The 12,491-nt window shown below is 54.2% G+C and overlaps 1 protein-coding gene across 1 annotated transcript in view; it reads right to left on the bottom strand.

The window, feature by feature from the left end:
- Cops8 (COP9 signalosome subunit 8) overlaps positions 1 to 155 on the bottom strand; it is an 11,057-nt gene extending 10,902 nt beyond the window's left edge. Inside the window, exon 1 of the mRNA XM_015481621.2 lies at positions 1 to 155. This exon is cut by the window's left edge and continues 15 nt beyond it. Within this exon, the coding sequence (XP_015337107.1) occupies positions 1 to 52 (52 nt within the window). The 5' untranslated portion in view covers positions 53 to 155.
- Between the last annotated feature and the right edge of the window lie 12,336 nt (positions 156 to 12,491).

Genomic DNA, 12,491 nt, shown 5'->3' with positions numbered 1-12,491 from the left:
CCAGCAACTTTTTGAAACTGAAGGCGCCTTCCGCCATCACCGCCACTGGCATCTTCCCGGGCGGTCTTACAGCCGCACCTCTGGACCGCCAGACCCCTGACTGTCCCTCGGGGCGTCGCGCCCGCGATGACGTACGCACAGAGCCACCGTCGCCGCGGAGGGCGCAGGCGCAGGCGCGATGTTGGTTCCGGCACGTCGTCAGACGACGCCGCAAGGGGGAAGAGGGCGCCGGCACTCTGGCCGACGCTCTCGGTGTCCTGGAGGACCAGCTCGGGGAACCGGAAGCTGCTCCCGGAAGGCGCGGCCAGCCCAAGGCGGGGTTGGCGCGTGTGGACTGCTGGTGCTCAGGCGCACGGCGGAGGGAAAGAGTGGCAGAGTTACGCTTTCAGTAAGGAAAGCCGTCATGGACGACATGGAGGCCTTTCTTTTGAGCCTTCCTGTTTCTGGCCAAGGCAGTTTCCCGGGCTCCGATGCTATGCCCCGGGAGGTAGGAGGAGCGGTCTGAGTTCCAAGGTGGCGAAAGCCTGTTTGCTGCGCGCACTCTGACACCCAATACGCGTGCCAAGGAAAGCTGCCGACCGGCCTGGGACGCGTCCCTCCTGGGCGGGCGCCCGCTCACACCTGCACCCCCACGTGCTGACCCGCGTGTCCGCCCACCGCTCCCGCCCCTCCCTTTTTCTGGGCTTTCTGCTCCGCAGCCGAAGCACGGATTTCTGAAACAAGTGACATTTCATTACGCTTCCAACCCCTGAAATCCATAGTCCTTACTATCTGTCAACGCTTACATAATCTAATCCCAGGTCTTGTAACTTGCTCTAGAGCGAACACTGTGCTGTGTGTTATGTAGGTTCACATTGTTTTTCCTGACCCGCAAAAGAACCCTGGGGAAGAGACTTTGTTTCCTGCTGCACCACAAGCTATGTATTCCGTGGGCTCAGAGCAAATTTAAAATGCAGGGCCCCTTGTGGGTTGGATCTGGAATATCCCCAAAGGCCACGAGTTGAAGGTGTGGTCCCCAGCTGAGGGTGCTGTTGCATGGTAGAGGGACTTGTAGGGTTGTGGGCCTAGTGGGATGAAGTAGGTCACTGAGGATGTGTCTTGAAAGGTTTCCTTGAAGCAGATATTGGGACCGAGGGCCTTCCTCTTCTCTTTTGCATCCTAGCTTTGCCCTGCCACATGCTTCTGCAGTAATGTGCCTCCACAGGCCCCAAAGCAATGGGCTCCTGACCATGGGCTGAAACTTGCAAAACTGGGATCCAAAATAAATCTCCCCTTCATAAGTTGATTATCTGAGGTATTTTCTATCATAAATGGAAAACTTGGTAACGTGCAAGAGTACAATGCAAAGGTACATAAGTAACAAGCTAGAGGTATTTTGGATGGCTAAAGTTCACCCAGATTTCATCAATAGCTACGCAGAAGAGAAGGACTGGGGTAAACATGATTTTCAGATCATCTGACATAAATCAGAGGAGCAAGATTTAAAGTTTTATATGTAATGATGAGCCCAGCCTGTTTTGAGGCAATCATTCACTGGAAGCCCTGCCTGGCAATTTGATCAGAAAGAAAAAAAAAAAAACAAACTATAATTTAAAGCTTTTCAGGTGACTTAGGATGTTACAAGTGGAGACCAAAGTAGACAGCTCTGTGCTGAATACAAAAATCTGTGGGGCTTTATATGATCACAAGTTTGAAGCAGAGTTTGGGGAGCCATTTGAAGAGCCAGCCTGTTTTGGTGGTGGTTTGAATGCACTCCCACAGTTTGTATGTTGGAAACAACCCACAAATTCATGTTATTTGGAAGTGGAGCCTCTGGGAGGTGATTAGGATTAGAGGAGAGCATGAGGCTAGAGCCCCCTCCTGGCATCCCTGGCTTTATAAGAAGAGGAAGTGGGACCTGAGCTACTCACCTGCTGTCTCACCACCTGATGCCCTCTGCCACATTATGATGCAGCAAAAGTCCCTCACCAAATGCTGAGTACCTGCTCTTGAACTTCTCAGTCTCCAAAACTGAGCCAAATGAATTTCTTTATAAATTACCCGGTTCTGGGTATTTTGTTATAGCAACAGAAAACAGACTAGGACAGTTTTGTTGTTGTTTGTTTTGTTTTTTAAATATGGGTACAGAAGACTGGGAGCTGAAAATGGGGGGAAAGGGAGAGTTTGGGGAGACAGAGAAACAGGGCTCTGGGGGGATGGAACAGTTGCGCCCAAGGCAAGACCTAGCCAGTGACAGTGAAGGGCTGATGAGTGATGGCCCAGGACTGGGATGGCTGATGTTTTTCAGTAGTGCTAAATGTCTGTGCTGAAGCCACCTTTTGTTTCCAGACTTTTAATAACAGAAGTGAGACATGAAGGGGTATGGCAAGGGCAGCGATCTCAGGAGGAGAACTCAGAGGAAATCCAGTCTCAGCAGAAGGAAGAACCCTGACGGGAAGCAGCTCCCTGGAGGTGCTGCCTGGGTGGCAAGGGCTGTGCTTTCCACTGCCCCGGGTGTGGCGTGGGCTCCTAAGGCTGGAGCTTGTGGGTTTCCGACCCGTTTCTCCTGGGTCTCCCTCTTGTATAGCTTCCTGCCTTCCTCCACTCTCCTGGGGGAGCAGCACAGTCACTGAGGAGTTGGAGACTGTACCCGGGTGGTTAACTGAGAACTCTGAAGTTTCTCCTGTGTGGGTTTGTTTCCTTCTCTGTTTCTCATCCTTTAAGATCTTTTGCTCCATTTGTTCCTGGGAGCTGGAGTCCTTTACAACTAATAAGGCCTAAGGGAGCTGGGCACTGAGGGCTGGCTTCCTCCCACCAGTCCCACCCCAGCTGCCCGTTTGCTTCATGACCACAGTTGCCACAGCTGCATCTGCTGCCACAGGAGTGGTGTGATCCACATCAAGAGGAAGCCACAAGGAGCAGTCACTGAGCATCCTGCCTCTGCCTGTGGGTCTCCTGCCATGAACCCACTAGAAGGCTCTGGGGTGGACGCAATGGCCCCTGTGGGACAGTTGGAGAGGCGGGATGGTGAGCTGTGTCGTCTCTGCCCTCAGGACACTCTGTTTCATAAGTTTGGAGTGTAGCAGGAAGCATGAGGACACTCACTGGGCGACTTGAAGAGAATCTGGTGAAAGAACTGTGTACAGACTTGTGGGTAGGATGGTGGGAACTGCAAGACACAGCATGGAGAATCGGCCCTGATTCCACACCACGCAGGAAGGGGTTCCGCTTCTGGGATGGAAGTACAAGGAGCTCCGCAGACCCACTCCTCAGTGGACAGTCATAACTGTGATAACTATTTTTAAGAAAACTTAGTCTCTGGGAATTGTCTTAAAGGCACACCACACTGAACAGAAATCTATTCAAGAAAATGGGCTAAGACTTGGCAAGACTGTGGAGCGGCTGGGTGTGGAAGCCACGTGCTGCTCCTGCTCTCCTCCCACAGCTCAGCCGAGTAGAAGCTCCAGGCAGAGGTGTGTGGTCAGAAAGGTGGGGCTCCCTCTCCCTTCTCTACAGCATCTGTCTGGGGGAAGCATTTCTCATTCTTGCCCACAGCAGGCTGAAGAGCCTCTATTCCAGTTGGCATGGCCTAGAGTCAGAGGCTCCCTTCCTCCACCAGCTCCCACTCAGGAGGGACCAGGCAGCACAGCCAAGAGTACTGGGCCCTCATCACTGCACACCCTTGCTTCAGGACGGGAGTTCCATGTTCAGTAGGGAAGCCAAGAAGACCAAGGACCACCACCTCTTCCCTGTGCTGCAGAAGTGGTTCCGACATTTAGTTTGAGCCAGGAAGGTTGTCTACAAGAACCCAGAGATCCAAAGCTTCTCCTAGAACAACTGGGTTTATTTGAAACAGAGTGTGGGAAGACGGAGCCCAAGGTGGAGCTGTTGGTGGTAAGCAAATCACAGGAGCTGATAATGAGTCCAGCAAGGTCGCAGGACACAAGAACAGTGTGCAAAAATAAATTTCATTTCTGTACAGTAGCAATCGCAAACCAAAAGTGAAATAAAAAATTCTCTAATACTAGCAGCAACAAGAATGGAATACTTAAGAAATAGATATAATGAAAGAAGTGCAAAAAGTACATTCTGACAACTGTACAACAGTGTTGAAAGAAATCAAAGAAGACCTAAATGGATGGAAGACTTCATATTACTCCATATTACATAAATTTTACAGATTCAGTGAAATCCTCATCAAAGTGATAGCTGGCTTCTCTGCTGCAATTGACAAGGTGATCCCGAAATTCATACAGAAATTCAGGGAACACAATACTGAGGACAATCTTAAAACAAAGAACAAAGAGGGCTCAACGTTTGCTGAGTCAGAACATAATACAAAGCCACAATTATGAACATGGGGCAGATAAGTAGCTCAATGTATAGCAAGAAAACAGAGTGAGGAGAGTCAGGTGCACCTTGCACTGAAGGCCACTTGGTTTTCTACCAGCGGGGGAAATTGTAATCTTTTCAACAAGCAACACTGGGCCAGCTGGATATCCTCATGCAAAAAAATAAAGCTGGGTCTCATCTCACATACACAAAAATTAACTCAAAATAGGCCAAAGACCTAAATGGAAGAGTTAAAGCTATAATACTATTAGAAGAAAACATACAGTAAATTTTCGTGATCAGGGATGGGATTGGGAACCTGTTTTTTAGACAGGATACAAGGTGTATGGAACAAAAGGAAAAAAAAAATAGATAAACTGGACATCATCAAAATTAAGAACCTTTGTTCTTCAAAGAACACCACCAGAAAGTGGAAAGACAACCACAGAATGGGAGAAACGTTTGCAAATTGAATACCACATTACTGGCTTGTATTAAGAATATACTAATGGCCTTTAAAATCCAAAAATCAAAGGCAAATAATTAAATATGGTCTAAGGATTTGAATAGAAGTTTCTCCCAAGAAAGATATACAAATGTCTAGTAAGTATATGAAAGCACCCAGGACAGCCTTAGTCGTCAGGCAAATGCCAATCAAAACCAAGAAGATACTATTCCACACCCACTAGGGTGTTTATAGCAAGACGGGCAGCGGAGAGTGTTGGTGGGCTGTGGGGGAGCTAACTGCTGGAGACCCTGTGAGGAGGCCGACTGGTCTGGCTGCTTTGGGAGGCCCTCCCAAGATCAGTGCTGCCACATGATGTAGCAATTCCACCTCTCGGCTATACCCCGAGAAAGGACAGCATGGCCACGGGCACACGGTATGTGGATGTCACCACTGCGTTATTCACAACAACAGGGAGGGGAGACCTCCCAAAGGCCCATTCACTGATGAGTGGAGAGCGGGAGGTGGGGTGTTGATACAAAGGAGGAAATCAGGTAGGGCTAAGCATGGCCGAGCAGCAGGAAGGGCATGGCCAGCCCCTGAGAGCCAGCTTCATGACCCAGACACATGGCTGACCATCGTGTGGTGGCCAGCTGCCTTGAAGGGAGCACTTCAAAGCAACTAAGTTTGTAAGTGGAACGTCCAGGTAGAAGTAGCCTTCTGACCTAACTTTGAGAGAAAAAAAAAAAAACAGCAAAATAATATCTACACTTTTTGGTTTTTTTGCCACATTTATGCATAAATGTTGGCAGGGAACCAGTGATGATTGTCACAGCTTTTGGGGGCTGAATTATGGGTGGAAGATTATTTCTGGTATGATTTCTTTAAATATTGCAAAATTAGTGATTTTTCTCCCAGATCTTGGACAACTCAAACATCAAACTTTAAAAATAGGGCAATTATTTTTTCCTCTTTTGTGCTAATGCTTGTGTTTGCAAATGAGAAATGAGATCAGCTTTGAAAAACTTCAGAAAGGCCCTGGAGTAAGAGCAGACAGGCGTCCAGGAAAGTGTGGTGTAATACAGACAAGCTGTGACGACTTCTGGCGATGGTGAGGCGCAGGGTTACAAAGAGCGTGGAGGAAGAGCCAAGGCCCGGGGCACGGAGGGCAGGGCCTCGGGCCCCAGGAGGACATCTCAAGGCCCCTCTCATGCTCATCTACTCCCAGTGAAGAGGCCCTTGGACTGTTGGCCCGAGTGGGGGACAGAACACCTCAGCAGGATTCCACGGAGCTTGCTGTGCTGGGAACACCAACACGGTACTGGACGCTGACCAAAGCGCCTCCTGGCCTGAGACGGGACCTCGCTGCGTCTTTTCTTGCTTTTCCCTCCTGGACTCCAGCAGCTGGAGGTGCTGCTGCTTCTAGGGCCAGAGGCGATTCTGAGGACGAGGATGCTTCTAAGGACAAGGGGCATCTGGACAGCGTTCCTGCTCCCCAGGAGGGGTGGGCTCCTGCTGGCCAGCGCTGTCTCAGCTCCGTGCCCTGCAGCACGTCCTCCCTGGTCCTCTGGTGAGCTCTGTCCTCTTGGCTCTCGCCAGGAGCACCCCGCACCCTGTCTGTGTCCACCGGTGGGGGCTCTGGCACTTTCTGTCCTCTTGAGTTCTCCCTCCTGGCATCAGCTCATCCCCTGCATGCCCAGCCTGTGGACGGAGGTCCTGGGGACAGGCAGCTCTCCTGGACCAGAAGCACCAAGCTCAGCTCACTGTTGCTGTGGATTTCTTGGAGTTGCCGTGTCAGCATCTTTCTCAGGCATTTCCAGGGCAGAAGCAAGATGGCTTTTGCTCTGGAGATGGCTCTCCCCCTCCCTTTTTCTCTCCTGCCTTCTGCCTGCTCTAGGCTCCCAGCTCCCAGTGTACTCCGTATGTCACGGTGACCCTGGCCCAGGCCTACCTCCAGCGTCCACACTGGTTCTATTTGATGTCTCAGCTCTGGGTATCTCACGTAGCCTTGCAGGCACGTCACTGGAGTCGCCTTGGGTGGAGAAGGGCCCCCTGCCAGCTGCCTGTTCCCAGTGCCAGCCCAGCGCCCTGGCGCATGGTATGTGGCCGATACACGTGCTTGAAGGCAAGACTCTTACTTGCCTAGAAACAAGCGAGGGCCTGGAGTTGCTAAGCAGAGAATCAAGATTCAGTAAGACCAGAAGCGTAGCCATTCTGGAAGTCAGAGAGAATTCATGGTGTGTTTGGAAAAACCAAAGCAGAAACCGTCCTGTTTCCCATGCAGCTCATAGAGGAGCCTAAGAGTCCTAGTACTGCCCGCATGACCTCGGGCGAGATCCGTGGCCCCATCCATGGCCCCGTAGAACTAGGGCAATGGCTAGGACGCCCTCTATGGCAAATAGCCTGCGCCCAGGGCCTGGGCAAACAGATGTTAACACTGTGGAAGCCGCCGGGCGAATGCATCCCCGGCTGTCCGTAATCTTATTCCCAGTATTTTAAGAATCGTATTCTGACCCTGATAGTGGGCAACAAGCCTCTGTTAACTTTTCTGGGGAGGGTGCAGTCCTGGGCGGGGGCCAATTTCCAGTCTTCCCCTCCAGAGCCTACCTGCTGCCAGCAAGGCAAGGGGCATCCAGAGAAGTCGGAGCAATGCCAGGCTCCACCACCAGGAGGCGCTGCGTCCCCACCGAGGAGGGGTGCCTTCTTCCTGAGGAGGAGCCCCCAGGCCTGGGGGGAGGCCAATTGCTCATTCTGTCTTTTCAGCTTGGGGCGGTTAATTTCTTCTCAAAATGACTTTCCAAGTCTAAATCTGGGGCCCTGGGCTGTTGAGAAGCCCTTCCCATGGGCTACCCTTATCTCTACCTGTTCCAGGTCCCTCAGGATGGTCAAGTCCCTGCCCGGGGGAGGGACGGTGCAGGCGAGGTCCAGCGGCCTGGGCATCTGACCGGGCAGAGTTTCTGGGAGAGCGGAGGGAAGGGGTTCCTTGGTCCCTGTGAGGGAGGGGATTCTCCAGGGAACAGAGCCCAGTCTCTCCTCAGAAGCACCCCAAGGCGGGGCTCTTGTGCCCTCCTGGGAAGCAGGACCGCTTGTCCATCTTGACTTTCCCGACTGCCACGAGCTCCTCAGAGTGCCAGAGGCCTTGGGAGTTTAGTCCTTGGCGGAGGGGAGTTGACTGGCATGAAGCTGCTGAGGCTTGGAATGCCCATTGGCGTCTTTGGAGGTCTTGTCTGATGGAGTGGAGGGGAAGTTTTAAACCGGCGTTGGCTGGGATTTGAACAGTCATTTATTTAGCTACCACACGGTATCATCTCCTGCCATTCTCACAACCATCAGATGAACAACTCGGGCTCAGAGAGGTTGAATACCCCCAGTCACACAGCTAGCAAGTGTCAGGATTTGAACTCAGGGCTATCTGCTCCTAGACCCCCTGCCTCTGTAGCATGGCACAGAGACTGAGGGCCCCTCAGCACCAGTGAGTGTGGACTGCAAAGTCCTGGAGATGGGTGGTGGAGGCGCCTGGAAACGCTGTCTGCCCTGCTCACAGCTGGATTTTTGAGGCCACATGTTGAGTCCTTGTCCTTCCTGACACCTCCCTCACTCACAAGCCACCTCCACACCCGGGTCCTCTCTGCCCATCGCCCATTGCCATTTCCAGACCCATTCACTCCCACCCACTCAGCTCTTCTCTCTCCTGGAGCCATGATCTTTAAGCACCTACTGTGTGCCCTGCTCTGCACTAACTGTGGGGACACAGTGGCAGCAGATCTGTCCCTACCCTCAGGCCCTCCCTGTGCCCTGGAGGAGTTCCTCTGGTTCTCTGGCTCTCTGGAGTTTACCCATCCATTTCTGTAGTAGTGGAGGTCCCTGGCAAGGGACCCACAGCGCAGAAGGTGGCTGCAGCAGACCCGCCGTCTCGTGCTCTGTGCTTGCAGTCCTGGGGCAGCTGGGCTGGGCTGGTCTCCAGGTCTCTCAGGGGGCACAGGGAGGGCACTGGCTGGGGCTGTGGTCTTGTCTCAGGGCTCGACTGGGAAAGTCACCCTTCCCCATCCCTCCCTCCCTCACAGAGGGACTCGGCTCCTGGCAGCTGCTGCAGGACCTCTGGGGCGCTCCCGGGGTGCGTCTCTCCGTGGAGCAGCACCCTGGGCAGGTCAGCTGGCAGAACTCAGTGAGAAGGAGGCCGTGTGAGGGCAGTCTCTCTCCCAGCGTGGAGGTGACACTGGCCACTGTCACTCTCTTGGGGTTTTTAGAACAAGTCACTGGATCTGGTCCACACTGAGTGGAAGAGCTGCGGACTCCAGACACATCACAAAGGCCAGAAGCTGGGGGTCGCGGGGGCCAGCCTCGAGGCCCCCAAAGATCCACGTCTCTCAAGTGCACAGTCCTCGCACCTCCTCCCGGGTCCAGGCTCCGTCATCATGGAGTCACTCAAGTCGAGGCCTTGTGTCTCCGTCAGGCCTGGGTCTGAAGGTGCTCCAGGGTACCCCGCAAGCCTGACTCCCTCAGTCAGTGGGCCTGGTGGAGACGGAGCTCCTGTCCACCTCGCTCCCCTCCCCACAGGTAGGACAGGGGTGTAGGACACCTGTTCAAGGGCAGAGGCAGCCCTGGGGCCGCTGGTGCACGGCAGGCAAAGGCCCGGAGCCCTGGCCGGGTGTCCCAGCCTGAGGTGGGTTCCACCCGCTTGGCGCTGCGCTCCTGCTGGCTGCCGTGCTGCCTTTCCTGTCACCCCTGTGCCTTGTGGTTCAAGCTGGCAGAGACTGCTGGTGGCCGGGGTTCCACAGCACTGTAACAAGCCTCTCCTGGACCGGGTGGGGCCTGCAAGGTCACGGTGCTGCTGTTTGAATCTTCTGTGTTCCTTTCAATATTTCATAATGAGTGTTAAAAAAAAAAATGACCACACAGACAGCTCAACGGAACAGAATAGAAAGTTCAGAAATGGCCCAAGTCCATATGGAGATTTAGAATATGAAAAAAGTGGCACTTCAAATGCTGGCAAAACAATTGGCTTTCTAATAAACAGACCGTGACAAGCAGATGATCACTGGGCACCCCATGAATCAGGAATGTAAACAGAAAGCGAAGCAATGCGCGTTCTAGAAGGCTGAGTTCTTCTGTAGGGAGGAACATTTTTATTGTGACTTAAAAATCCAGATGCCATGAATGAAAGAAAACTGGAAAAATAGGGGAAAGAAATGTATGTGCACAAACAATTTAGTTTTGTTTTTTAAAAAGCCCTGGCAGAAGCTACCTGGCACTATGCTCCTGAAACCCGGGGCACCTTCACCAGCACACAGAGAAGTCACGGAGGCCCAGGAAGGGCAGGTGAGAGGGCCTGTGGGCGGTGGAGTCTGAGTCTCTGGATCCCTCTGCAGACAGGCACAGCGGGCAGAGGAGCGGACAGCCAGGGGCCCCATGAACAGTGAGGCTGGGCCACGGGCCTCTCGGGAACTTCAGACTGCAGGCAGATGGGAACAAGCCGTCCGCGGCCTGACCACTGTGCGTCTGTGCAGGAAGAAGCAGGGAGAAGGCCCGGAGCAGCTGCTGGAGCCCAGGAGAGGAGCCCAGGGAGCCACAGGATGGTGAGAGCACAGCAGCAAAGGCTGTGGGACCCCAGTGGCCGCCGCTGCCATTGTCCCTGGTTAAGGCGAAAGGGCTGGGGTGGTCTGGACCCTCTGGACTCAATATTACCCATGCCCTGGAGGAAGTGCTGGGATAAGGAATTTGAAGGAAAGGGGCAACTGGGAAACAGCGAGAAATCCGGGAACTCCAAGCAGAGGAGCATTCCCCGGGGATCTCTGGGGCCAGGCTGCCTACTGCTGAACACTTCCCGGCCCGGCCTGCAGAGGGCGCCCTGCGCGGCGGGAGGAGAAGGTCCAGAAAGCTGCAGCGGAAACTGAGGGTGGACACCGAGCAAGTTCTAGGTGAAAAGCCAAGGGGAGAAGACCAGGAGAAGAAGAACCAGAGAAGCAGGAGAAGGCCTGGCCAGGCCCCCAAGAATACAGACACGAGAAGACAGCCCTTGACCTTGTGAAGACTGAGGCCAAGAAGATGCTGATTTCCCCACGGCCGCTGGGCAGGCTCCAGGCTGCATGTCCAGGCCAGGCTGCGGCTTCTCGCTGCGATTCAGGGCAGCTCCGCAGGGGAACTGACACCAGGTGAGCACCCTATGGGGACACTGACTGCTGGAGATTGGAGGTTGAAGAGCCTGCCCCACGTTCCTGTCCCCCATGAGCTGTGAATGTGACCTCGCTGGAAGTCGGGTCTGGGGAGGACTGGATGGGCCCCAGACCCACTGTGACGGGTGCCCCTTAAGGAGAGGAGGCAGAGTCTCGGAGGGGCTGCATGCTGGCAAGCAGAGCTGGAGGGAGCCCCAGCCAGCCAGGGGAACCCGGAGGGCGTCCTCTCCAGAGCCTCCCGAGGCAGGACCCTGCTGGCCCCTGGATCGGGGATTTCAGCCCCTAGGACTGTGGGGAGCCGTCTGTTCTTTTGAAGCACAAAACTCAGAAAACAGATGCACCTACTTGTCCTTGACCAATGGCCTCTTCTAGAAAGGTGGCACTGCAGCCTGACTCACTCGGCACATGTGCGTGACCGCGGGCGGTCTGGGTGCTGAGGACCAGCTGAGCGAAGGTGGCGCTGCCTCAGCTTTGGAGGAAGAGGAATGTCCTCTGAGCTGTGGAGGCTGACGGTGGAGGTGGTACCCATGGCTCCTGCTCTCCCGTGCACACACGGCTGGCCACAGGTCTGGGCTGGCCTTGTGCCTGTAGAAGTGAAGTCCAGTCCTTTGAGAGAACTGGTCTTCAAGGCGACTGGCCCCTGGGGCGCCTCTCCTGGGTGCATGCCACAGTTGGGGCAGACAGGCAATATGACTAGTGCGACAATAATGTTGGGGTGTCACGGTCAAGAACCGTGTAGCCAGGGTCTCTCTACCAACAAGTGTAACCTGGGGAAGACACAAAGACCCCGATGTTCTTGCCGAAGGACGTGGTGGGGACTTTGAAAGTCACCCAAGCCTGTGTTCCCACTTTACCACCAGAGGTGACCTTGTGGTGGAGTGTGGTTCTCAGAACCCCCCTCAGGTACAGAGTGGACGGGGCAGCCGTCTGGCCCCCTGAGACCTGACGTTTCATTTTAAAGTTAGTGTTTTAGATGCCACGTCAGCTTCTCGAGGCTCTGCTTAGGGTCACTTTGCTCTGGTCATTCTGAGCTCCAGCAACGTGGGCTCTCTGCCCCACACAGCTGTGACCCGGCCTGAGCTGCCCCTCGGCTGGCATTGGGCCCACCACACACCACCTCCAACCTCCAACATTCAGATGCCACCCGCCTTCCCAGGGAGTGCTGGGGACATTCCATGTGGTCTAATCCTTGGCAAAGTTCGCCTCCTGGTGACACAGTTGGGGTGGAGAGCAGATCACTGTCCCAGCTGTCACGGGCAGCAGAAGAGGAAGCGTTCACACTGTCACAAACACCGTGGTCCCTTCAGAGCTGGAGTTGAAACCCCCAGAGGAACTCCGCGGTAGACGACTCTCCTGGTGTCCACCAGCGAATCCTGCGACTCGGTGTGTGCCAGCTGGGTGACCCTTGACACTTTGCTCCGCTTCCCTAATCCAGATGGGGATACAGACCCGGGACGGGGGAAGCTGTCCCCACAGCGGGTGGTGGGCGGCAGTGGCCCTGCCTGCCATTCTGGATTGGGTGATGCTGCCGTGTGGTTAAGCACCATCTGGAGGCAGGGTTC

Source organism: Marmota marmota, unplaced genomic scaffold, assembly GCF_001458135.2.
Source record: "Marmota marmota marmota unplaced genomic scaffold, marMar, whole genome shotgun sequence".
In the NCBI taxonomy this organism is placed as follows: domain Eukaryota; kingdom Metazoa; phylum Chordata; class Mammalia; order Rodentia; family Sciuridae; genus Marmota; species Marmota marmota.
This window is presented reverse-complemented; position numbering and strand designations above follow the sequence as displayed.